We start from the raw sequence: 25,910 nt of genomic DNA on the forward strand, positions 1-25,910 counted from the left end.
CCAGAGGAGCAGGAGGTGACATGGGGAGGAGACTCAGTCCTGACCCAGCCCTAGCCCCCCCTCCCAAACCCACCCCCTCACCCTGGGGCTATAAACAAGTGACTCAGAGGAATGATGGGGGAGAGCCGCGCAACACTCACACTAATGCCCCAGGGACTAAATTTAACCCACAGCTGCAGCCTCTGGCACTTTGGGAATGAGTTAATCTTGGTGGCCAAGGCTGATGTGTATGTGAGGCTGAGTGTCAGGAGTCCAGGGCAGGACAGACATTGGGACTAGCTGCTCTAGGCATCAACACTGATCCCTCAGACTGTAGACGGGACTCAGGGTTTCCCGAAGTCAGGCAGGCCAGGCCAGGCCCAGTACTAACCAAGGACAATGAGCACAGACAGCCAAATTCCTGGAATATTAAGCCTTTAGAGAGTTACTTTTTGAACACTAGCATCAGAATGTTACTGCTGCAGAATGTTAAAACCCATGGTGGGGGGGGGGGTGTTAAAAAATCTAGAATATTAGCATTCTAGGAAATTAATTTTCTAGTATGCCGAACACCTTAGAATTTTAAGACCCTAGAACAGTGTACTCTCAAGAATACAGAACCTCAGAGCTTCTGAACCTCAGGAGGACTCAAGTGAGACCCTGAGAGCCTAATTCCTCCACCTTCTCATTGTGTAGAAGGGGAAACCGAGGCTCAACAGAGACCTGCCCTGCCACAGACCCTACAAAACAGTGGCAACCTTGCTTATCTAAGGCATTTTCTTGCTTTTTGGCACAGTACAAGGAGGGGCTGAGAGCTGGGGGAGAAAGGGTAAAGTTCTTCCTATTTTAAAGATGAGGCCACACAGCCCCCAAACGGCAAATGCCATGCCCATGCTCACCCAGCAGGAACAGGAGACACACTGAACCCAGGGGTAGCTAGTGAGGTACTTGAGAGACAAAGATAGGGTTCCTGGGACAGAAAGGCCCAGAGGGCATGAAGGAAAGGAGACTCCTGAAGAGGGCCTCCTATGCTTCCCGCGCCATGGGCTGAGGACCACAGCTTGAGCCACTCCCTCTTGGCAGTAGCATGGCTGAACCAAAGAATCCAGACTCAAGGCCTCTGCCTGCCCCATTTAGAAATGAGGCAATGAAGCTCTCATCTTTAGGGGGAGGGCCCAGACACCCAACCCACATCCCATGAGCCCTCGGGGTTGAGTCAAGGCTGTTCCGGGAGGGGGGCGTCTGCCCAGCTGTCTCCTCTGCGTCACCCGCAGGAGGTCAGGCGACTCGCCTTACAGGGCTGAGGCCACCTCTATATATAGCCTGGCGAGGACAGCTGCACAGACGAAGCGCGCCCCAGCAGGAGGGCAGGGGAGCACCGGGTGGAGATCCACAGCCAGGTCGCCCCACTGTAGGCCACTCACCATGGCGCTGGGCCTAGAGCAGGCCGAGGAGCAGCGGTTGTACCAGCAGACGCTCCTGCAGGACGGGCTCAAGGACATGTTGGACCATGGCAAGTTCCTCGACTGTGTGGTGTGGGCGGGTGAGCGGGAGTTCCCATGCCACCGCTTGGTGCTGGCCGCCTGCAGCCCCTACTTCCGCGCGCGCTTCCTGGCCGAGCCAGAGAGCGCTGGAGAGCTGCGCCTGGAGGAGGTGTCCCCCGACGTGATGGGCCAGGTGCTGCACTACCTGTACACGTCGGAGATTGCGCTGGACGAGGCGAGCGTGCAGGAATTGTTCGCCGCGGCGCACCGCTTCCAGATCCCGTCCATCTTCACCATCTGTGTGTCCTTCCTGCAGAAGCGCCTCTGCCTCGCTAACTGCCTCGCGGTCTTCCGCCTGGGCCTCATGCTGGACTGTGCGCGCCTGGCGGTGGCCGCCCGCGACTTCATCTGCGCACGCTTCACGCTGGTGGCGCGCGACTCCGACTTCCTCGGGTTGTCTGCCGACGAGCTTATCGCCATCATCTCCAGCGACGGCCTCAATGTGGAAAAGGAGGAGGCCGTGTTCGAGGCTGTGATGCGGTGGGCGAGCAGCGGCGACGCCGAGGCCCAGGCTGAGCGCCAGCGCTCGCTACCCACCGTCTTCGAGAGCGTGCGCTGCCGCCTGCTGCCGCGAGCCTTCCTGGAGAGCCGCGTGGAGCGCCACCCGCTGGTGCGCGCCCAGCCCGAGCTGCTGCGAAAGGTGCAGATGGTGAAGGATGCGCACGAGGGCCGCCTCACAGTGCTGCGCAAGAAGAAGAAGGAAAAGCAGGCTGCCGGGGACAAGGCGGCGGACAAGGGCAGAGCCGAGGCTGAGGCCAAGGAGGAGGCCGAGGAGGAGGCTGAACGCGTCCTGCCCGGGATCCTCAATGACACCCTGCGCTTCGGCATGTTCCTGCAGGACCTCATCTTCATGATCAGTGAGGAGGGTGCCGTGGCCTACGACCCTGCTGCCAACGAGTGCTACTGTGCTTCCCTCTCCACTCAGATCCCCAAGAACCATGTCAGCCTTGTCACCAAGGAGAACCAGGTCTTCGTGGCAGGGGGCCTCTTCTACAACGAGGACAACAAGGAGGACCCCATGAGCGCTTACTTCCTGCAGGTGCCGGGGCCAGCCCTGGGACGTGGGGGTGGGGGGTGGGGGAGGGGTGAGCATCCAGTGCTGGAGTCTGGACACCGGCGGCAGCCTTGGGGGCCCTATGTCTAACTTTTCAGAGAATAACACTGTGTCTAGGGTGAGAATAAAGATAAGGGGACTGGAGGTTGAGGTCAGGTGTATGCAAATAGCAAAGAGCTGCACAACCTTGGTGTTTCTGTTTTAGGGGAATGTCAGTCCCAGGATGGTCCTGCATATTGGTGGCCCTGGCCCTGCACACAGGTTGGGGTCAAGCATAGTGAGGAGAAGCAGGGCCAGTGCAGGGGTCCTGGGCAGGGTCCCCAGGCCCAGGAATGGAGCCTGGAACACAGAATGGGCCAGGCAAAGAGACCATCCTGTCTAGTTTTCCCATTGGATAGATGGAGAAACTGAGGTCCAGGAAGAACCAGTAAAGTGGGTGCCCAGTTTAAGTTGAGAGGTGATCTGTGATCTCAGGGGGGAGGGCCAGTTTCCTGGAAACCTGTTCTGTAGGTTTGAACCTTCCCATCTGGGTGGAATTTGGAGACGTGAAGGGGAGGGTGGTGGTATTTCTGGTGAGGAAATGGTGTAAGGCAGGGAAAGAGACAGACAGGAGTGAGCTTGGCTAGTGGTGTGCCCAGTGAGGCCTGACCAGGTGCCAGGGCTAAGCTCACAGGCCTTACAGTGAGACTGGGGTGGGGGTGGAGGTGAAATCCAATCCCAGCTCCGCCAGTACCAGCCAAACAGCTTGGGCAGATTGTTTATTTTTTCTGGGCCTCTGTTTGTAAAGTGGGGATAATATTCTTCCTGCTTGACACGGTTGTTTGAAGTTTAAATGAATGTTGCTTGTAAAGTGCTCAGAACAGTACCCTGTCTGCAGAACGCTCTCCAAAGGGATGAGCCACTATTAACTGTATTATAAAGCTGTCAAGGTCAGGGCTGCAGACTTACCCTGAAGATTTAAAGGGGTGAGTGGCAGGACTGTATTTGGAAGTTTCCTATGCAGAGGAAGAGCACTGAGGTTGTACACACAAGCTGGGCTGTAGCTGGGGACGGACAAGACTCAACTGCTCTGGAATGGTACTGGGGAAGGGCCAGGGCCACAGCTGGGCCCCAGAGCCTCCTCCTCAGCTCTGCGCGGTGGTGTCCCCATCACAGTGCTATAATGGTGGTCTCCCAGCACCTACCCCATCATATACCCCCCGGGGGGCCTCAACTGCTCCCAGCCTGAAGGGAGGAGGGGAACTGCCTCCGGGGGCCGCCGCCAGGATGCGCTGGCACTACCTGGCGGCCCTGACTCCTCTGTGACCCAGGGTGACTGGCCGTGGGGGGGATCCGGCTGGGATGCCTGGGGGCAGCAGCTGACTCTACGGCCCTCCCGGCCCGCAGTTTGACCACCTGGATTCAGAGTGGCTGGGGATGCCGCCGCTGCCCTCGCCGCGCTGCCTCTTCGGCCTGGGAGAAGCTCTCAACTCCATCTACGTGGTCGGCGGCCGAGAGCTGAAGGACGGCGAGCGCAGCCTGGATTCGGTCATGTGCTACGACAGGCTGTGAGCGCGGGCAGGGCGGGGCGGGGCGGGGGCGGGGCCCTTGGGGGCGGGGCTAGGATCGCGGCTTTTTGCCTAGAGACGCGGGATTGCCTGGGTCCTTAGGTTAGCGGGCTGGGGAGCTAGCGCGGAGAGTTTGGGGGAGAGGCGGGGTTGGCTAGGGGCGGGGCCACGGCCAAGGTTGGTGGGCTGGGAGCCGGGAACTGAGGAGTCCCGGCAGTTCTGTCAGGTATCGCGTGCAGCTTGAATAGGTGTCGGATGGTTGGGCGGCTGGACAGACAGGGACTGAGCGCTCAGCCTGAGCCCGGCGCCCGCCCTCCCTCTCGTCGCCTCCAGGTCTTTCAAATGGGGCGAGTCGGATCCGCTGCCTTATTCCGTGTACGGCCACGCGGTGCTCTCCCATCTGGACCTGGTCTACGTTATTGGCGGCAAAGGCAGCGACAGGTGAGGCTCCCTCCTGGAGTGAGGCCGCAGCAGCCGGGTCTTAGGCTAGAGCAGAAGCAGACTCTACCCCAAGCTGTCCTGGCTTAGGCTGGGCGAACAGGGAGGCCCGCGGGAGGGACTGGGCCGAGGGAGGGGCGCGTCTGCTCCTGCTTCTATCCGCTACTCACCGCCCCCCGCCCCTGCCCACCAGGAAGTGCCTGAACAAGATGTGCGTCTATGACCCCCAGAAGTTCGAGTGGAAGGAGCTGGCTCCCATGCAGACAGCCCGCTCCCTCTTTGGGGCCACAATCCATGACGGCCGCATTTTTGTGGCGGCCGGGGTCACCGACACTGGGCTGACCAGTTCGGCGGAGGTGTACAACATCGCGGACAACAAGTGAGGCCCTGCTCTCCCCTCATGCACCCACACACACACATACACACACAGAGGCAGGACAGCTGGAGCCCCACTGCACCCACCCTTGTTGTGTGGCTTTGGGCCTGTGCTGGCCCTTTCTGGGTCTGCCCTGGTGGCTCTCAGCTGTTGATCTTGGACATCAACACAGCAATAGTCCCTTCTCCCCTTGCTGGGAGCAGCAGTGAGGTGGGGAGGGGCATCCCCCACAAAGCTGGATGAAAGTCATGGTCACAGCTTGGTCTGCAGGAGGGAGCTCCCTGGATGGTGTAGGGGATCCCAGGTGTCTCCTTCAGGGACCCACACCTGGGTACTGGACTGGTGCTAGGGATACAGTGGTGAGCAAGTCAGAAGCTGCCCTGCCCTGGGAGGTCAGGAAGGAGAAAATGGAGCTGACTGCCAGTTGGACTCAGCCTGCAGAAGGGTCGAGGGCGGGTTGGAGAAGGATGCCCCAGGCAAGGAAAAGTTTGTGGTAAGGCAGTGAGGAGGGAAAAGGCAGGGCCCATTGGAGGAAAGCCCAGTCTCAGGTTGGATGGAGTGCGATGGGTAAAGGGAGGTGGGGATAGTGGGGGGCGCTGGAGCTGGAGAAGTCGTGGGCAGGGCAGAGGGACTTTACCCTGAGGGCAATGAAATGCCTGGGAAGAGTTGTACGCTACCCTATGAGTTTTATTTATCTATTTTGAGGCGGTTATTTTTTTTTAACTTTTTATTTTGAAATACTTTCAAACTTACAGGGCAGTTATAAAAATAATACTGACCCCATACAGAAAACTCCAACAAACTCCCACTCCACCCCATACTCAGGTCCACCAATTTAACATTTTGCCACATTTGCCATATCATTCTTTCTATCCATCTGTCTACATCTATTTATCAGTCCACCTTGGATGTAGGTTGTACACTTAAGACTGCTATGTACGTTTCCTAAGAATGAGGATATTTGCTTGTATAACCACCTTAAGTGATGTTATCAAGCTCAAGCAATTTTATATGGACATAAAGCTTATAGTTTTCTAATTTTCTTCTTATGTCCCAATAATGTCCCTATCAGCCTTTTCTCCTGCATTCATAGATCCCATACAGTATCATGTATTGCATTTAATTGTCATTTTGTCACTCTCTTTAGTTGCACCTCCTTCCTGTTTCTTTTTAATTGTGGGAACATATATACAACAGAAACTTCCCCATCTCAACTGCTCCCAAGCATATCATTCAGTGGGATTAGTCACATTCACAGTATTGTAGTATCCTCACTACCTTCCATTACTAAAATTTTCCCATCTCCCCAAACAGAAATCCTACACCTATGATGCATTAATTCCTCCTTCCCTCTGACTCCTGCCCCTGACAACCTGTACTCTAATCCCTGTCTACCAGCTTGCATATTCTCTGATACATTCTTTGTAGTTACCATGGAACCCAAATTTAACATCCTACATGTTTAACAATCTCCTTTGCTTTGACAACTTAACTCCAATAGTATACATAAACTATGTTCCTATATCCCTCCATCCCCTCACCTTTATGAAGTTCTTGTCACAAAGTACATGTTTATATGTTATGAGTCAAAAAGCACTGATTTAACATTACATTTTATGCATTTGCCTTTTTTTAGATCCTGTAGGAAGTAAAAAGTGGAGTTACAAACTAAAAACACAATAGTACTGGCATTTATATTTACCCATGTTGTTATCATCATCAGAGATCTTTCTTTCTTCATGTGGCTTTGATCTGTTGTCTATTGTCCTTTCTTTTCAACCTGGAGAACTCTCTTTAGCATCTCTTGCAGGGCCAGTCTAGTGGTTATGAACTGCCTCAGTTCCCCACCCCCTCAAGGGGACGTGTTAGTCTCTCTCTCTCTATCATTTATGAAAGATAGTTTTGCCAGATACAAAATTCTTGGTTGGCAATTTTTTGCTTTCAGCACTTTAGTTGTGTCTTCCCACTGCCTTCTTGCATCCATGATTTCTGATGAGAAACTGGTATTTAATCTCTATCTTTGGCAACTATTCTCTAGTTTGATTATAATATGCCTCAGTGTGGGTCTATTTTGGGTTTATCCTATTTAGAGTACATTGAGCATCCTGGATGAGTATATTCATGTCTTTCCTTAAATTGGGGAATTTCCAGCCATTATTTCTTTGAATATTCTCTCTGTCTCTTTCTCTCTTTCTTCTCCTTCTGGGACTCCCACAATGCATTTATTGGATCCATTGATGGTGTCCCACAGGTTCCTCAGGCTCTGTTTACTTTTCTTCATTCTTTCTTCCTTCTGGTCTTCAGACTGGATGATTTCAATTGTCTTATCTTCAAGTTCACTGATTCTTCCTTCTTCCAACTCCAGTCTGCTGTTGAACCCCTCTGGGAAATTTTAAATTTCTCTTACGGTGGTCTTCAGCTCTGTTTGGTTCCTTTTCATAATTTCCCTTTCTCTGTTGATTCTCTTTGTGTTTATGTATAGTTTTCCTGATTTCCTTTAGTTCTTTGTCCATGTTTTCCTTTAGCTTTTTGAGCATATTTAGGACCTTTTTTTTTCCTTTGCTTTCTTTTTCTTTTTTTTTTTTTTTTAATAGTTTTTGTCTATTAAACAAAACAGTTCTGGTCCTCTTCATTTTGATGGTTTCTACTGCTTTAATTTTCTTTGTCTGGGCCATTGCTTCCTGTTTCTTTGTATGTTTTGTAACCTTTTGTTGAAACCTGGACATTTTTGTATTTTAATATGCTATTGCTGAAATTTAGACGCTGAGGTGTCTGTTCCTTAAGATTGTATCCAGTTAGTGTTATGACAAAGCTTTTTGGAATGCCAAGTGCTAATCCAAAACAAAAATAAAAGAGGGGAAAAAGAAAACAGTTTTCCCAGTCTTTGCAGATTGACCTGTGCTGCCTTCTTGCCTCAATCAGAGAGCCAGCAATCTCTTGTCCCAGGTGGCACAACCTGACTGCTCTCCCACAAAGGCTCTGTAGGAGAGCTCTGTGAGCCACTTTCTACACACGGCACAAGTTCTGGGACAGTGAGTCCCTCAGGCCACCATCAGACAGATTTGGCTCCCAGTATGTGCATGAGGGTTACTCTGTTCCTTCTGGGTCTGGGACCAGGGATCTTCACTGGGAGGTGGGCTGGCTCCCACCAGTGAGGAGTCGGGGAGGGGCCAGGGCACCATGAGATCCTACTGCTTTTAAGTAGCATTTGTCTTGATTTGGCCCTCCTACTGCAGTCCTTTAGCTGTTTTTTTTTTTTTTTTGAGCATTGAGAAAGATGTTTCTGCCAGTTCTTGCTGGTTGTTCAAAGCCTTGATGAGGGGACGGAACCATAAAGCACCTTACCCTGCCATCTTCTTGATCAGGGTGATATATACACAGGGTGTTTTTGTTTTTTTTTTTTTTCTTTTTTATGAAATGGTATGGCATACACACACAGTGATTTTGATTTACCAGATGGGTTTTACTAAGACCCTGCATGCCAGCTGACATGAGAACAGATTAGGAACTTCCTAGGAGGCAGGGAGGCCAGGTGGGGAAAGAGATGATTGTGTAGGAAGAGACGATAGTGGCCTGGAGCTGGGGGCACAGTGGGAATGGGTCAGAGGGGATGGGGTGGAGGGGGTGCACTGGACAAAGTCAGATGAGTTTCTCAGACTGTGATGTGCACCTAAATCACCTGGGGATCTTGTTAAAATGCAGATTCTGATTCAGGAGGTCTGGGGTGGTCTGTATTTCTCACAACCCCCCAAGTGGAGCTGATGCTGCTCAAAGTGGAATACACTTTGGGTTTCAGGTTTCAGGGAGTGCAGCTGCAGCTTGGGCACTGGGGTGGTAGGGACTGTCGCCACTGGGCTTGGGGTGCCCCAAGGCCCCCAGATGATGTGCCTTCTCACGCCTCCTCCCCAGGTGGGCACCCTTTGAGGCCTTTCCACAGGAGCGTAGCTCGCTCAGCCTGGTCAGCCTGGTGGGCACCCTCTATGCCATAGGCGGCTTTGCCACCCTGGAGACTGAGTCTGGGGAGCTGGTTCCCACTGAGCTCAATGACATCTGGAGGTGAGTCCAGGCCTTCCTGGGAATGGGCGTGGGGTTGGGAGGCACTTCCTGGGAGCTGGGTCCCACCCTGGACCCACCTGACCAAGCTCCCTACCCCTGCCCCCCACCTCCCAGGTACAACGAGGATGAGAAGAAGTGGGAGGGAGTCCTGCGGGAGATTGCCTACGCGGCCGGTGCCACCTTCCTCCCTGTGCGGCTCAACGTGCTGCGCCTGACCAAGATGTGACCGGCCCAGGGGATCTAAACGAAGCAGCCCTCCTACTCTGTGGCCCCTATGGGCCTGGCCTCTCAGGGGCTCCAGGGAAGAGGCTAGGAGAGGCCAGAGCCCACCTAGATCCCGTCCTGATGTCTGAAGGGCCATCTTGACCAGGGAAGGGAAATTGCTGCCTGCTCGCAGCCTTTGGAGCAGGGATGAGACCTGAGGCCTCTCCAGCATCTCCATCCCCTGACCAGGTCTCCTTAGTCCATGATCCAGAACCACAGGGCCCTGCCCCCACCTGGCTGTGTGTGCTGGGTGAATTTCCCCACAGAACTCCATCTGCTCGCCTGTCTGATGGGGAGTGTCCCCATGAGGTACACCTTGAAGTGTGGCTAAGTCTCCTTTAAGAAGAATAAAGTGCCTTCTGAGCAAGCAGCTCAGGGTCTGGAGTTAGGTACTTCAAGAGTCAGTGAGCAGGTGGTTTGGAGATTCCGAGCTTCAGTGTTCATCAGTTGGGCTGCCAAGGTTGGTGGTCTCTCGCCTCTACCCCCCGTGTCCTCCAAGAGCTCGACCCCCTCCCCGAGGCCCAGAACCTCCAGCTCTTTAGCCAGCATGCACAGGGAGACAGGACACTGTTGCGGGAGGGGGCAGGGAACAGCCAGACTCTGGTAGGAAAGTGTTTTATTCATTTGGTCAGGCCCCAGCTAGCCCATTGTGGGCCAGGAGCCCAGCAACAGCCCAGCGGAGCTCTTCCCTCTCCCTACTCCCACCTACTCCGCTTTCTCCTTGTCCTGCTTCTGCTCTTCCTCCAGGGCCAGGGTTCGCTCACGCTCCTTCACCAGCTGGACACCACAGTAGGTGACACATAGGATGGCCAGTGTGGTCCGGGGGAACCCTGTTGGGCGGGGAGAGGCATTGACACCCAGGGGCAGCAGCACCTCCTCAGTGACAGTTCTCTTCCCCTCCCTCTCCCCACTTGGGCCTCCCTGCTGAGTCCCTGGGGTTGGAGCAGGGTGGGGCTGGGGGACATTTCAGAAGTCTTCGAGGGTGATGCCTCAGACATTCTGCATCCCCTCACCTGTGAGCAGCAGGCGCCGGGCGACCAGCTCTGTGAACTCGACACTGTTCAGACTCACAAGGTTGTACATGATGATGGCCCAGAAGTTCATGGCCCCAAAGAGAGCCCGGACCCTGCGGGACATCTGCTCCGACAGAGAGGCCTGCCCGGTTCACGGAAGCATCAGCAGTGAGGCAAGACGCCCGGAGGAAAGAGGACGTTGGTAGTCAGTGGCCTTACCTACATGGCCACCCGGGTCCCAGGGATATGCCTGAGGCTCTGGGAGTCCCAGGCTGGCTCTCTCTCTTTGTTATAGATGGGGAAACTGAGGTCCCGAGAGAGCAGGACCTGACCAACACAGCCGGCCTGTGTGCACCACACCCCCCAGTTGTCCTTGTTCAGGTCCCCCCAGTTGTCCTTGTTCTGGAAAGTGGCCCAGAGATGGAGAAGACAGGCAGAGGGTAAGGAGGGCCACATACCCACAGGATGAGCCACTGCCCTGACAACCAGGAGGGTGAAAGTTCTGGACCAGAGACCAAATGTGGCTGGATGACTCCAGAGAGCAACAGTGCTGCCCCTCCAGTGACTCAGCCAACCCAGCCCCAGACTGTCGCTGCTCACCTCGATGTGTGCTAGGGGTCCCCACTCTGCCATCTTTTGCACCCAGAGCTCAAAGTTGAGGCCAAAGCAGTTAAGGAATGACCACAGATAGACAATCTCACAAGGCCCCAGCCACAGAGTGGTGATGGCAAATGTGGCCATGGTGGCCACCAGCTCTGCGATGACTGCAGAGTGCTCCCCACCAATGTGGTCATAGACGTACCTGAGGAAAGATGGGAAAAGGAGGCAATGGAAGTGTGGGAAAGGGTGGGTAAGAGATGGGCAGAAGATGTGCAACAGGGGCAGCCCTCCTCAACTCTGTCACCTCGGTACATTCAACATTCCTCGCCTCTGGTGACTGCCCCTCCTCCTGCGCCCAACTTCAAAATGTGAGGAGCTCAGATCTTCTCCAGCTATGCTCATTCACTCCCCAAGTGACCTCATCCAGACCCAAGGTTTCAAATACTATCTCTATGCTGATGACCCCCAGATCTGTGTCTTCAGTCCAGATCCTTTCCTGACTTGTATATCCGACTGCTACTAGACGTCTCCGCTTGGATGCCTGGGTGACTGATTCCCTCAAATGTGCTTCATCCCCATCTCAGTTAATGGCACCACCACCCATCTTTTGCTCCAGCCAGAAACCTTCACCCCATCTTGGATTCTCAATTTCCCTCAGGACCTGCCAGTATTGGCTGTTGGCTCCACTCAGTCCTGACCACTGCTCACCACCTCCACTATCACTGCCCTAGTCTGGGCAACCATCACCTCTCACATAGACTATTGCAAGAGCCCCTTAAGTGATCTCCTTGCTTCTGCCTTTTCCCCTTCCCTATAGTCCATTCTCCAGCCAGAAGCATCTTCTAGTAATGGAACTCAGATCATATGACTTCCATGTTTAAATCCTGCCATAGCTTCCCACTGCAATGAGAGTAAACTCAGCCTCCTTTCTGTGGCCAGCAGATCCTGCGTAGTCTGGCTCCTGCCTCCCTTCCTGACCTCATCACCCACCATTCTCCCTCCCATTCACTACGCTCTGGCCTTACTGGCCTTACTGGTCTTTGCCCCAGTCTCACAGCTGGTTCCTTCCTCAAGGTGTTTGCACTTGTCCTTCCCTCTACCTTGAACTCTTCTGCAGATCTCCTAATCATTCAAGTCTCAGCTCAAATATCACTTCTTCAGAGAGGCCTGCTCAGACCCCAACCAAAGAAGCTCCTACCCTACAGTCAACTTCTGTCCTATCACACTGTTTTATTTTCTTCGTAACACTTACCACTCTCTAAAATTACCCTGTTTATGTGTTTGTTTACTTGTTTATGGTCTGTTCCTCCCCACTAGACTGTAAGTTCCATGAGTTGAGGGTCTTTGTCATGTTCACTGCTGTATCCCCAGTGTCTAGAACAGTGCCTGGCACATAGTAGGTGCTCAATAAATATTTGTTAAATGAATTAAATAGAAGACCCATTGAGTAACTGGCTTCTCTATTCCTTGACTTCCTTATTTCCAATGGTTTCTTCTCCAGCCCCCCTCAGCCACCCACTCCCATGGCCACACCCCTGACTTTGTCACCACTTGAAACCTTATTCATTCCTAATTCCCACTCTTCACCCATCTCCTTCTGACCTTCTGGCTTCAGCTCCAGCTCTTTAATCTTATTGACCTCTCCCCTATCTTGTGACTCCTCCCATCTTCAACACCTTCCTTAACAGGCGTATATCCCATGAATTATCATCGTAACCTAAAAACCCTTATCCTTCACTTCTTCCTTCTCTTTCACCTGGGAGATCCCACCCACTGTTTCCTCACCTGCACTCAGTCAGCTAACCCCTCTGGGGAAAGTCTCACACATATATAATGGAGTCCATAAATTGGCTTTCCCCAACCCCACTTGAGCTCTCAATACCATGGTTTCTCCAGTCAGCTCTTTCTCCCATGCTCTGCAATGGCTCCTCCACCCTTATCTCTCCTGCAAATGGGTGTGGTGAAGGATCCAGGCCCAAGAAGGGGTCACGTGCTGTGTCCCTCCATGCCTCCAGCCCTGCATTTCTCAGCTGCTGACTCTGCTTCCTACTCCATGGAGAAAGCTGAAGCCTTCAGGTGGAAACCCTCATCTTTCCACACCAATGGGCACCCTTCTATATGCACACCGGCATCTCCTCCCTCCTCTCCGAAGCCAGGCCTCTAACCGGCACTGGATGTCATGACCTCCTCCTTCCTCAGGGACCATGCTCCATTGCATTACAACAACTCCCTCTTTATTGAATGCTTCCTCTCAGCACCCAAGCCTGCCCATTATTCCCCATCTTTAAAACCTCCCACTTCTCTCTTCAGCCATCCTCCTGTCTCTTTCCCCTCTAATAGCAGACTTCTTCCAGGAGCTGTCCTCACAGTCCCCTATCCATTCACTTCACCTGGCCATGCCTCTCCAGCGAAAGGCCGAAAACCTCCATGTCACCAACACTAGTGCTCAGTCTCCACCTTCCTTGACCCTCATCAGTGTCTGACCCAGGTGCTCCACCATGCCTGGGAGAGCATGGTTTCCCTTGGTTTCCCGGGTGTCCATGCTCTGGATTCTCCTCCTGCTCCTCTGACCACTCCTTTCAGTCCCTTCTGTTGGCTCCACCTTCTCCCCCCAACCAGAGTCCTTCCAGGCCCAATCTCAGCCTTCCCTTCTTTCCTTTTCTCATTCTACTCTCTTCCCTTAGGACCCACCCACTCCCATGGCCTAAAGACCACACACACACACACCACAATGCTGCATTCCAGCAGTCCTCCAGACTTCTCAGCTCCAGATGCCCAGACCCTATCACCTCCCTACACCTCCACATGGATGTCTCCCATATCTCAAATTAGATATTTCTAAAACTGAACCCATCTCTGAAAACTGCATCTCCCAGACTGCAGATAGGAATCTGAGAGTCATCTCCTTCTTCCCAATACCCCCAATCCATGGCCAAGTCTTGTCCATGCTGCCTGCCATGTGTCAACTCTGATCACTTTCTCCACCTCTAGGGCTCCCACCCAAGTCCTACCTCCATGTCTTTCATGTAGACCTTTGCAGTGGCCTCTTCACAACCTTCCTTGCTTCCCCCAGCCCAGGGGTGATCTTTTAAAAATGTGAGTCTACCTCAACCCTGCCCCACTCAGATACCTGGCAGCATGGTCGTGACCTGCCCTCCTTCCCCAAACTCACTTGCAGAGCCAGTCGTTGATGCCACGATCGAAGTGCCTGTTGAGGGAGTGCAGATGACAGGCAAGAGTCAGCCAGGCTCATGGCTCCCAGGCCTGGGGGTGGGAGCCAAGGGAAGGCAGGGATCCCAGGGGCGTGCCCCTGGCGCTCAGACACTCACGTTTCTGCGAAGACGTAGAGCGTTGTGATACACTTGGGACGCTGGGGCGGATCCAGGTGATCGAGGCGCGCCACGGTGTTGACAACACCGAATAGCACAGCCGACTTCACCCAGTCGTACACCAGGTTTGAATAGGCCAGGCCAGCTGGGGACAGGGCACCATCACCACCTGGGGGGCAAGGCGCTGGCGCTGCCCTCCCCAGACCCCCAAATCTCCAGGGAGGTACTGAGCCTGGCTCTTCCCTATGGAGACCTCTTCTCTCCTTGTCCTGGGGGAGGTCTTTGGGCCAGGCCAGACCACACAAAGACCATTTCCTGGGGGACAAGGTGGGCCCAGCCTACCCTGCAAAGATGCCCATCCCCCCACACACCCCGTTTAGAAACCAATCCGGTTACTGCTCTGGCCTCATGGGACAAAGCTAACTCAAAGAATAAATCCCTGCTCCCCAACCTTGGGTGGGCACTGTGCCTCCTCTGGTCCTTAGCTTCCCCAGCTCTGGGGGGAAACTGTGGGGGTGCAGAGGGTCCATCTCCCTGGGGCAGTGGCCCAGCCCCCATCTCTGTCCCGGGCACAGCGGGCACTCACCAAGGGCACTGTCTGGGAGACGGTTGGCGAACCTGAGGTCACTGGGGATGGTGAGGATGTAGAAGAAGTGAAAGAAGATGTCCACGGCCACGATGGCCACCACACTGAGTCCCGCCTGGGCCTGGATGCACCACAGCTCGCCCTTGGGCCGCACGGGCTCCAGCTGGCTCACCTGGGGGGATGCCGAGCGTCTGAGGGAGGAGGCACGCCCTGCAGAAGGAGCTCTGCCTGAGGGTGGAGACACAGGCCACCCGGGTGACTGCTAGGGGAGACCCAGTCCAGCCTTGGGAGCTCCATTGGAGTGGGAGGGAAACATCCTTGCCACAGGAGTCCCATCTGAGGGAGGAGACATGCCCCACTCTGAGAGGGGCAATGCAGCCCCTTCCTGGGGTTGACGAGGCAAGGGGAGAGGAAGGGCTTCATCCCAGAGTAGTGTCTGAAGAGGGGGCACAGCCTGCCCTAACATGAAAGCCCCCTTTCTGAGGGGAGAGACCCAGCTCTGCCATGGGATCCCACTGGGCATCCCTTTACCTGAGCATGGAAGCGGTCAAAGGTCATGATGGGTCCGAAGAAGAAGAAAGGCAGGTAGAAGTTGTACTTGAGCAGATCGGCTAGGGAATAGCGGCGGTCGGGGCGGGCACAGCTCTCCAATGCGAAGCTGGTGCAACGCAGCACTGTGAAGCCGCTGCCCCCATGAAACAGCACCTCTTGAAGATCAAAAGTGCCTGTTACAAACCCGCTCTGGATGGAAGAGAACAGGCCGCCAGCTTACCAGGGAGCCTCCCCACCTTCGGAAGCCCACCCACAGGGGCCCAGCATGGTCCTGTCCCTTCCTCTCTTCTGGAGCCAGTCAATATTGACCACAGAGGGCCAATTTCATTTAAAGTGGTGGGATAGAGCAGGGAATGAGCAGGACATCTCCCTGCTGGGGTGGAGGTAACCACCTTGTGGGCAGGGGGTACTCTGTGTTCAAAGGCTTGGAGGAAGGTGGGAAAGTGAAGGAAATGCTTGGAGACACTTGGGAAGCAAAGGCTCTGGATGGGGTGGAAGTTTGGGGTCCTATCCCCACACCTTCCACCCTTGCCCCACCCCAGTGCACACCTGCCAGGAGATTAGGGGGTCAAACTTGAAGGAGGCAAGGCTGACCAGGCCAAGGCCAAGACAGAGCCAGGGCTGGCCCAAGAGTGAGGCCACATAGAGGCTCACGCAGTGGCTGAGCAGCAGCAGAAGGTACCCAGGGCCCATTGTGCCTGCCACGGCCAGGGCCCCATACACGGCATACATCCAGGAGCGGAGCTGTGGAAAGGGATAAAGCTTCAGTTTACCTCCCTGTACAGTTGGGGATAGGACCCCAGGATGAATTTCCCCCAACCCTTGTGGCTAAGGAGGAGCTGGGAGCCTGGCTCACCTCGGGGGCAACCATGGTGCAGAGTTTAGCGAACAGCACGTGTCCAGAGAGGGCAAAGATGATGACGTTGCGGAAGGAGGTGAACCACATCACCCACTCGAAGTCAGCCACATCCTGGGGCAGGCCGGGCACGTTAAGGTGGCGGATGGGGTAGGATGGGCTGGCACCTGGATTGGTCAGGGCCCAGCCCCTTCCCAGCCCCCATGTTCTTCTTATGCATTAGGAGAGAAGAGCAACTGGAGGTCCCTCTACTCTCCTCTGGGGGAAGTACCCAGACAGATAGGTAAAGACGGATGAGGGGCACCATGCGGGCTGCTCTGCCCGCAAAGCTCCACATCCGCCCAGCACATTGCCCAACATTCCACCATTACTGCTTTGTTCCTAGGAAGGGTGGTCCTGGAGGCTCCTGCTGGAGCCTTTCTTGACTTATAGGACTTGTTGCCTAAATGAGCAGGGCCTGAAGTGTTGGGACAGGGAAGAAGAGTCCAGACTTGAGGTTTCCCCAGGAGGACACAGGAGAGGTCAACAGAGAAACTGAAGGTGCTGAAGTTCAAGCCACAGACCCTCCCCACTGTGGGCCTCAGTTTCACCCTCTGTTATATGGGAACGTCCTTAATAGGAACAGGACAGATGTGCCAAGGTGGGGGACCCCCGGCAGGCCTCAGGGTTTGGGGGACCTACCATCTTCCGGCCAATGTACTCCCAGCCTGGTCGCACAGACTCCCAGAAGGCCTTCCTGTGGGCCCCATCTGAGAACAGAGTGTGGCCTCAGGGAGAAGGTCCATCCACACACACGCCCCCCTCCAAGGCTGGCCCCCACCCTGGGGGGAGGAAGGGAGCAGGCGGGGGTCTGTCCCTGTCTCTCTGCCTCTGCTTCTCTCTGGAACTCACTGTATGTCTGAGTCCAGGTCCCTAACCGTATCCCTGTGTGTCTGAGTGTCTGTCTGCCTCCGTGTGGCTCTGCATCTCTGTGTCCCTGAGATTTCACCTTGCTCAGCCTGTTTCCTGGGGCCTAGGGAGCATCCTGGGTCTGGAGCCTGCATGTTTTGGCCTTGCTGGTTGTAACCCTGATTCCCCAGGAGACGAAGTGTCCCACCCCGCTGCCTCAGGCCCGACTCTTACCTTGAGAAGCCTCCAGGAGGCTCCGGCCGGAGTAGGCCAGGGCCCCGCTCAGCACCAGGGAGTAGAGGCCCAGCTCAGCTGCGGGCAATGCTGTCTTGATGCCCATAGCCTGGATGGGGCTGGGGGAAACAGCTGGGTGAGGGCACCCGCCTAGCCCCACCTCATGGTCCCCAACTGATTTGATGGGGTCCTACTCTGAGGAAAAGTTGTCCCTTCTGTCCCTGGGGACTTCAAGCCATCATTCTCCCTCTCCTGCATCCCCTAATCCTCCCAGGTCCTCAACCCCTAGTGCCGCATCCTAAGTGCTGTTCTATCTCCTATCCCTCTCCTGGACAGCTCTTGAAAGCTGTCTGCACTCTCAACCTGACTTCACCTTCATTTACTCCTTCCTATCTTTTGGGTGGGTTGGTCACCACCCTTTGCCCAAACCATTCATGCCAAGGCCCCTGATGACCTTCATGTGGAGAAACCCCACGTGTATCACCTCCATTACAGTCCTGATCCTTAGGGCCTCCACCGTCTCAGTGACCCCTCCTGGCTCCTCACAAGCCCCTGCTCTGACCCCCATTCCCCTCCCTGAGCTGCCTTTCCTTCCCTGAAATCCCATGGACCCCCCCTCCCAGGTCCTGCCCCCAGCACCAGGCCTCCATGCCCATCATTCAGCCTCCAGCCTCTCACTGACTTCCATTCCCCACCAAGCCCTGGAATCCCAGCCCTTGTCCCTTGCCCCTTGTCCCTGCCTGTGTCTGTGGCCACAGTGGCCCACCCTCTCAGCGCTCTGTGCATTTCAGGCCTTGGACGCTGGCTGGAGGCTGTGCTATTTAAGGAGGTGCCCTGGTGGAGTATGTGTGGAGCCAGGCAGGGCCGGGGGGGGCACCAGGGAGGGTGCTGGCTGCTGTCCAAGGTGCTGACCGGTATTGTGCCTAGCAGCTCCCTCCAACCAGGGCCTAGCGCATCCCCAGGAGTCCTGCCAGACCAGGCCATCCCTGGACCTAAGCTATGCCCTTCCCACCCCACTCTAGCCTGGCCTGGGGCCTTCCCAAGGGGCCCACAGCTACAGACTGTCAGGACTCAGGGCCCAAATTAAAGCGAGGCACATGTCTAGGCACCCCTTTCTGGCTGGGCCCAGAAGTGGCTGGTGTGGCCTTCTCCCACCCCAGAACTTCCCCCAGATCTCCCTCACCAGCCCTGCAGTCAGCTCCTCTTGGCCCCCCATAGCTGGCATTCTCCCCATTATACAGATGAAGGGTCATGGACCAAAGAGGGGCAGGGACCTCTCAAGGTCACACAGCAAGGCTGGGACAGGCTTCTGTTTGCCTCCCTCTTGAGACCAGGTGTTTGCAGTGAGCCCCTCTGGGATCTCAGATTATAGAAGACCAACCGCCACCATTCCCCATACCGGGGGGCTGCCGAGCCTGACTTCAGCAATGCCGGCCTGTGGGCAGAGGCACCTCCTCACCGGCCAGGCAGGGGTAGGGTGGCTCCAGGGATCAGGTTAATGGAGCAGGAGCTTGAAACCGGAGCATGGTGGAGAGCCCTCGAAATAGCTTTGTCAGCTGCCTCCTACTCGCCACTTTCCAATTTTAGCTCCCCAGCAAGGCCTCTGTGGGCAGGGCCAGAGCTGGCCCCCAGCCTGGGCCCTCTCCCCTAGACCCCCAGGACGGGAACGTCCGGTGGACTCAGGGGTGCCCCTGCCCCTGGTCCTACCTGGCTCAGGTGCAATTGGGGTAAAGCCCACTTTGGAGCCTGTGATCTGGGATGAAGGCCCTGGTGGGGGGGCCCACAGGTCTCAGAGGCCCCGGACTCGCTGCATCCCCAGCTTACACTGACCTTGGAGAGGCTGTGAGGGACCCTGGCACACTGCCCACCTCAGGGCTCCGAGGTCCTGTGTCCGACTGTGCGTCTGTCTGACCGGCTGGGCACTGGGGCCACAGTGGGGTGTGTCCAGCCCTGGGGTCCCCACCCCCTCAAGGCCACGAACGGTGAGTGGTGACAGCAGGAGGAGGGGGGGAGGATGAGGGTAGGGAGGAGGTGGCCTTCCTGGAGCGGAGCTGAGTGGAGTGGAGCCGAGCCGAGCGCTGCAGAGCCGCTGGCCACAGGGAGCCGCAGGGAGGACCGGGACTAGGGGGGTGGAGTGGGAGGAAGGGGGCAGCCAGCAGCGTCATCTCAGAGAGGGACACCTGGGCCTCACCTCAATCTGCCTCCCCTGGCCCTCAGAGAGCCTGTGCCTCCCTGTCACTGCTGGGCAGGACCCCCTCTTCCAGGAAGCCTTCCTGGTGGCTCCACTGACCTCTCCAGGCTTGTGAGCCCTGTCTCTGCTACACAGGCACAAACACTCACCCACATGCACACACCTTTATGTCTTGGCTCCATGGATTCCAGCCCCCACCTTTACACGTGAGCTCCTAAGGGCTATTCCTGGCAGACCCATCTACTTCCGCGCTGGTCCTGTTCATCATGCCAGGTGTCCTGGCTGCCAAGACATCAGAGGCTGGGGGAGGACAGGCTTGCCTAGAGGGATTGGAATGGGTCTGAGACGTGGCTGAGAGGAGCCCCCATGCCCCCATGCCCCAGCCCTACCCCATAAGGAGTTGGGGGGGGATACTAGTGTTGTCATTTGGCAAGGCTTGAATGGGTACTTGGAGTGCCTGGCATCCTCTCAGAGGCAGGGGGGAGGAAGACAGGAGTGTCTCCCACCAACTGGGCTCCTCTGGTGGTGGTGGTGGGGGCTTTCTTCTGGGAATGGGCAGCTGAAGCCTCAGCTCTGGCCGCCTAATGGGGAGGGATATCCTGAAACCACACCTGAGAAATTAGGAGCCTCCAGCTGTACCCCTTTGGGGTGAGAACCCCTGAATCTGGGTTTGTGACATGCCTGGGGTGGTGGACTGGGGTCTGTGGGGTAATAGGAGCTGTTTGACCATGATCAGTTCCCTGGGGCTCAGCTGAGGATGGGGGAGAAGAGGTGCTCTCTCCCCACTCACCAAGAGCCCTTCCAGGGTCTGAGTAAGACTTGGGAAGGGGAGAGAGATTCCTCATGCCTCCTGCAATGCACTTAGGCAATGAGCTTCCTCCCAAGCATGCAGATGCATGCCAGCCCAGAGGAGGATGCAAGGAGACCCCAGCCCACACGTCACAGAATGCCACAGAGGCACATGTCCACACAGGCATACACAGCCAAGCAGCCTCTCAAACACTGAGACCTGTGACCCCATCCTATGTGTGTATTATTCTAAGCACTATGGAATAGGGATTGCCTGTTGCTCACTGCTGCATCTCCAGTGCTTAGAGCAGAGCTTAGCATGTAGTAGGTGCCCAGGAAATACTTGCAGTATACATGAGTGCTGTGGGGAGGGCCCCCACACACCCATTTCTCAGAGCCTGGCTTGGAGTCCAGACACACTACATCTGGGGGTGGTGTCAGCTGAGAGCACATGTTGGGTTGGTTGCTAGTCCCCGACCCTAAGAAGCAGTGAACGGAGATCACTACACAGTGTGGTGGCCAAGTTAGGGCTGCGGTTGGAGATTGTGGACACTGGAGTCAGTGTCAGGGAGGGGTGCTAGAGCCAGACTGTAAGGATTAGGGAGGGCTTCCTAGAGGAGGTGACGACTGAGCAGAGTCCTCACAGCGCAGTCAATGGTTGTCAGGGGAGGGGTAAATTAAGACTAGCAGCCAGGCATGGCTCTAAGGCTGTGTTTGGATGAACTCTTTTTAATGTTACCACAACCTATGGAGTAGGTGTTATCATTATCCCCCGTTTTTGGAAGAGGAAACTGACACAAAAGGTTAAGCAGTTGGATCAACCCCATAAACTTCTGGAACTGGCTGTTCTGCAGGGCGAGGCCCCAGCTCACCTACACCCAGCGCTGGCTGAGACTGGCCTGGGCAGGCCTGCCATCCAGTGGGTGCCTTGTTCAGGCTTGAAGACAACGGCTCCAGGAAGCAGATGGGATTGTTGGGCCCAGGGTTTAAAGCATGGATTCAACCAGCTGCCAACGGATTCAGCTCTGCCCTTCTGGTAAGATTTGGGCCAATTCCTACCAGTTCTCTGGATCTCAGATCCTCATCTGTAAAATGGGCATACTGTTGGCTCTGACCTCCCTGGGTTCACTCCTGATGACTCACTCCCTGACAAGCGCCTGGCTTGCTGAACTGCTCAGAGATGGGATTCAGGGAGCCACAGACCCCCTCACTCCAGAGGCCCAGAGAGGTGGGACTCTCACCCCCACAGCAGTGAGGAGATGTGCACTTGTGCAACCCCCAAGCAGTGGGGTCTGCAGGGAGCTTGGCATGTGGGGCTGGAGAGAAAGAGCAAGTGGGGCTGGAGAGGCCTCTTGGACCTGGGGCTGGACAGCCAGAGGCCAGCACCCCCCTTTGTGAAGGGTGGTGAGAGAGGGGGCCTGGCATGGTTAGACCACAAAACAAGGGGCAAGAAGCTGTGACTCAGCTAAGACCAGCACAAGGGCTTGGGGCTGGCATCCCACATGCTGCAAGGCCCACTGGGAAAGGCGTGTCGGGGAGGGGCCGATTCCTCTCAAGCATTAGACACCAAGTCACCTTCATCTTTCAATATACTTATATATTTTTTGTCAAAAAATGCAGGGAAAGTACCCTATGTATATTTGAGTGTGTGAGTGTAATTGTGTTTTGTGTCTTTTGTGCATGGAGTCTATGTATTTTTTGTGTGTTGTATATTGTTTGTGGCATTTGTATATGTGTATGCTACATGTGTTCTATATGTTGTGTGGTGTTGGAATGTGTGATGTACATGTAGAGTATTTGTGTTGTTGGTGTGACTGTGATGTGTGCATTGTATATGTGGGGCTCAGGGACCATAGGGGAGATGATGTGTGGATGCAGCATCTGCAGAAAGGGGGGCAGGCAGGCAGAGACTTCTTGTAGCGAGGGCTGGCCGTGGGCTCACTGGGGGAGAAGGGGAGGAGAGACTCATTCCTGTCACTGGATGTGGGGGGCCCAGAGCAGCACCCCATTGAAGGCCACCCTGACCCGGGCTCCTGGGAGCAGGGGAGGGGCCCAGTGTCAATGGGATGTGCTCAGGGCTCCAGGTAGCCTGAGCCAGTCCACGACCTTGCCTAGCTCAGCTGTGGTGCCCCATGGGGAGGGACAGCAGCCAAGCCACACCCATGGCTCACCAAGGTCTCACCTGTCAGCGCTGGAACCTGAGCACCCAGGCCTGCTGCACCTGCCTGGGGTGCGGCCAGGGAGAGCCCTCACCTGAGACTTCTCCACCACTCAGCCTCTCTCCTTGTCCCTGCCCCTCCATCCCCCAGAGTGTCTCCCTCCCCTAACCTTGCCTTCAGGGCAGGAACCTCTGATGTTTTCCTCTGTAAAAGGCAAGTCCAGCCCACCTGCTACCCAACTGCCTCAGGGGTGGGGAGGTCATCTTCAGGGCCCCAGGGACAGGTGGTACTGCCCAGGAAGGGCCAAGGGCGCAAGCCCCCACCCCGCTCCTTTGACCTGGTTCGATTCCTTGGGGCCCCAGCCCTTGGCCCCTTTGACACCTCTCCTTCCCTTCAAATCCTCCCAGGCTCTCCTGGGCTTTCCATTGCCCCCACCCTCTACCTCAGGGTGAAGAACAGGTGGCAATGAGTCCAGGAGTGGGTGAGGAAGGGGGAAGGCTCTGGGGCACCGCCGCAGGTCGCTGCACCCACCCCCGCCCACCCCCTCATGGCCCTGTTTCCCAGGCTGCTCAGACCCCATCCGGAGCTCCTGGAAAAGAGGAAGCAAGTTGGATTCACCTCCTCTCCAGGCTGGGAGTCCCTGGAGATCAGGGGCTGTGTCTATTCACCTCGGCAGCCCTGTGCCCAAGCAGGGTCGCTGCTCAACAATTATTTGTTGAGCTAATAGAGGCAATGCTAAGAGCCAACATTTATTGAGCAGTCGCTGTGTGCCAGGTGCTGCTCTAAGCACCTGCCCCCTTTTAACTCCCTGAACCCTGCTGGGGGGACTCTGATGGGGACATTGCTGGCAGGCGTTGCAACGAGACAGATGATGACTCCTGCCGGGAGCTCCACGGCTACGCTCTCAAGGTTGCCCGCAGGATTCGTAAACCAAAAAAGCCACTTTATGCCCAGACTTGGCCTAAGCAAGGGACAAATGCAGACAGACCCCTGCAAGATGCGTGCTAACCAGTTTGTCCCAAAATGTGCAAATAAGATTTACTGTGCCTGTCTGTGGTTTTTCTTCCCTCACTCTCTTGTATCATCCTGTTTTTATCTTTGTGGGATGAAATCAATCTGTTGACACATTTCCCTTGCACAGATGTGAACAGCAAGCTCATAATTAGGTAAATGTCTTTCAGTTATTCTTTGAGGCCTACAACAGCCCTATTGTCCCTATTTTACAGATGGACATGGAGGCTCAGGGAGGTTAAATAACTTGCCCAAAGTCATGGAGCTGGTGCGTGGCGAAAGGGGTCAGTCCCTGTGACCTGATCCTCTTTCTGCTCTCAGACCCAGCCCTGAGCCAGGACACCCTCAAGTCTTCAAGGTGTAGGTCTCGCAGCCGCTGCACTTCCTGAGGTGACCCCGAGGAAGGTGGCCAGTCCTGTGCCCGCTTCTCATTTCCATGGACGCCACTGAGGACGAGCCTCCCCCACACGCTAAAATCACCCCCCTCTGAGGCTCCCCAGCACCTACAGGTGCCGGCCCCTTGGCACTTGGACGCGCCTCCTACTTGATGCCTCGCGCTGCCGCGTCCCAGCACAGCCACTCACACTCCGCCTTGGCTCCGCCTGGTCATTTCTCTTCATGAGAAATGGGAGAAAAATTCTTCCTTCCATGAGGCCCTTAGGACTCCATCAGAATCGCTGCTTCTTCCTGATGGCCTTCATTACACCTTGCCGCAGGATCTCTGGATGCAGGGTCAGGGGCTCCCCATGGCGGGGATGTGGGGTGGGGGCCAGCCCTGGATCCCTCCACGGCCACATCCCCGAGGGAGGGTCTGAGCACTGCTGTCAGCACAGAGGCCGTTCCCTCAGACAGAGCCCCAGGACCCCCAGGTGGCTTCCCTGACGAAGGAGGACATGTGCAGGTCCCTGCGTGCACCTGCATCTGTGTTTCCCATAGCACAAGGGACTGTATTCACATGGGGCGATGCGTCTGCACTGTGTACATGCATGTTCACCTGTGCCTGTGTGCATGGCTACACATGTGCACACGCCTCTGGGTGGAGAGGTCTGTGCACCTGTGCATAAATGACTGATTCTAGTACATGTGTGCATCTGTAGCTGTGTGGGCCTATGTGTGCACATGTGTAGCCAGAGTGTCTGCAGTTGGGGTGTGTGGCTCTGGGTGACCCTCCTTGGGGCCACCCTCTCCCTGTGGTCATAACTGCAGTTGAGATGGGGTGACACTGCAACAACCACACAGGGAGCTGGGGGTTCATGAGGCCCCCCTGCAGCAGCCCTCCCAGCTCAGCCCCGTGCTGCAGTGAGGGAGGTGCACTGCACCTTAGCCTGGACCCACTGCCTCAAAACCCTCCTGCTCATAGGTCTGGCTCTCTGCCACTGACACACACCAGCTGCATTATTTTGGGGGCAGAGGGAAGTGCCTCTTGGAGCAGCTGGGCTGGGAGCAGAGCTGGCCAGCTGTGGGGTGGGCAGTCTGCTTTGCTGGAGGACTCTCAATTTGGAGCCAGGTAGGTCAGGGTTAAATATTAGTTCCTTTTCTTTCAGTGAGTCTCAGTTCCTTCATCTGTCAAACAGGGTGAGAATCTCCTGGATTATCGGGAGGACCAGATGGGTCAGGTTTCCATGGGAGATGCTCACTCACGGGGAGCTGCAGTGATTATGAAAATAATAGTTATTATTACAAGTTCAAGGATCTGCACCTGAGGGAGAGAGGTCTGAGGAGTGGGCAGAACAGGTGGCTGAGAGTGTGGGGAGGTGGGATGGCCACAGATGGAGCCATGGGGGTTGAGGTGGGGGGTGGCGGATGCCCTGAAGAGGGATGGGGTAGGGCTGGGTGGCCTGGGGGATGCACCCAGCCTGGAGCACCAAGGGCTCTCCTGTGTGTATCACGCTGCATAGGCGCATAGGGTCTCCAGCTGGGCCATAAGGCAAAGGTGGTGAGCACATGCTGGGGGTCTGCACCTGCCCGTTCATGCCGGCTGGTTGTCCCAGAGCTTTCACTGATGCCAAGTGGGCTGCTGGGCCTCCTTCTCTGTGGTAGCCACACCTGGCTCTACCAGGGCTTCTCCTTTGCCCTCCTGGCCTGTGACCTTGGCTCTGGTCACCCTTGAAGAGCCTCTTCTGGGAGGAGGGTCCCAGCAAGCTGCCTTGGGCTGGCTTCCTGGGGCAGATGGTGCCCTCAGACAGAACCTCATCCTCTTGAGGCCTCAGGCTGCCCTGCCCAGCCAGGCCGATGCTGGTCTGCCAGCTTAGTGCTTGTCTGCCTTCTGCTGCCGCAGGGCCTGCAGGAAGACCCCTTTCACCTGGCCCAGGGCCTCATGGTACATGCGGAAGTCTTCCTCCTTTCCCCGCAGGGCACTGTCCAGGGCAGCCTTCAGCATCTTGTTCTCCTCCACCTGGATCGCCAGCCTGCACCACATGGAGACAGGGCTCAGCACCGCCCCA

The 25,910-nt window shown here is 55.7% G+C and overlaps 3 protein-coding genes across 11 annotated transcripts in view; 1 reads left to right on the plus strand and 2 right to left on the minus strand.

The window, feature by feature from the left end:
* The first annotated feature begins 1,395 nt into the window (after positions 1–1,395).
* KLHL40 (kelch like family member 40) lies at positions 1,396–12,267 on the plus strand. Of its 2 annotated transcripts, XM_037848233.1 has the most exons (6): positions 1,396–2,562; positions 3,964–4,124; positions 4,458–4,565; positions 4,756–4,941; positions 8,848–8,994; positions 9,109–12,267. In XM_037848233.1, the coding sequence occupies exons 1-6, from the start codon at positions 1,405–1,407 to the stop codon at positions 9,218–9,220; spliced, it is 1,872 nt and encodes a 623-aa protein (XP_037704161.1). In that variant the 5' UTR covers positions 1,396–1,404; the 3' UTR covers positions 9,221–12,267. The 2 variants fall into 2 exon arrangements, with proteins under 2 accessions (XP_037704161.1, XP_037704170.1); XM_037848242.1 differs by lacking the exon at positions 4,756–4,941.
* Positions 9,802–21,187, minus strand: HHATL (hedgehog acyltransferase like). 4 transcript variants are annotated; one of them, XM_037848271.1, is made up of 12 exons: positions 19,147–19,296; positions 17,317–17,435; positions 16,876–16,943; positions 16,195–16,308; positions 15,888–16,082; positions 15,318–15,527; positions 14,787–14,958; positions 14,201–14,345; positions 14,044–14,079; positions 10,872–11,073; positions 10,272–10,413; positions 9,802–10,088 (listed from the first exon to the last, which is right to left on the minus strand). In XM_037848271.1, exons 2-12 carry the CDS (start codon positions 17,420–17,422, stop codon positions 9,964–9,966), a joined length of 1,515 nt encoding a protein of 504 aa, XP_037704199.1. In that variant the 5' UTR covers positions 17,423–17,435; positions 19,147–19,296; the 3' UTR covers positions 9,802–9,963. The 4 variants fall into 4 exon arrangements, with proteins under 4 accessions (XP_037704199.1, XP_037704193.1, XP_037704183.1 ...); XM_037848265.1 differs by lacking the exons at positions 9,802–10,088; positions 19,147–19,296 and adding exons at positions 19,706–19,827; positions 21,169–21,187 and having other exon boundaries at positions 10,290–11,073; XM_037848255.1 differs by lacking the exons at positions 9,802–10,088; positions 19,147–19,296 and adding an exon at positions 19,706–19,846 and having other exon boundaries at positions 10,290–11,073.
* Positions 20,499–25,910, minus strand: part of CCDC13 (coiled-coil domain containing 13) — a 78,896-nt gene continuing 73,484 nt past the window's right edge. For 3 of the 5 annotated variants that reach the window (XM_037848202.1, XM_037848188.1, XM_037848194.1), the window contains one exon: positions 20,500–25,874. In XM_037848202.1, the coding sequence (XP_037704130.1) occupies positions 25,715–25,874 (160 nt within the window). In that variant the 3' untranslated portion in view covers positions 20,500–25,714. Of the gene's footprint in view, positions 25,875–25,910 lie in introns of all 5 variants that reach the window. The other 2 variants (XM_037848208.1, XM_037848221.1) reach the window with 1 other exon arrangement.

Source organism: Choloepus didactylus, chromosome 1, assembly GCF_015220235.1.
Source record: "Choloepus didactylus isolate mChoDid1 chromosome 1, mChoDid1.pri, whole genome shotgun sequence".
In the NCBI taxonomy this organism is placed as follows: Eukaryota; Metazoa; Chordata; class Mammalia; order Pilosa; family Megalonychidae; genus Choloepus; species Choloepus didactylus.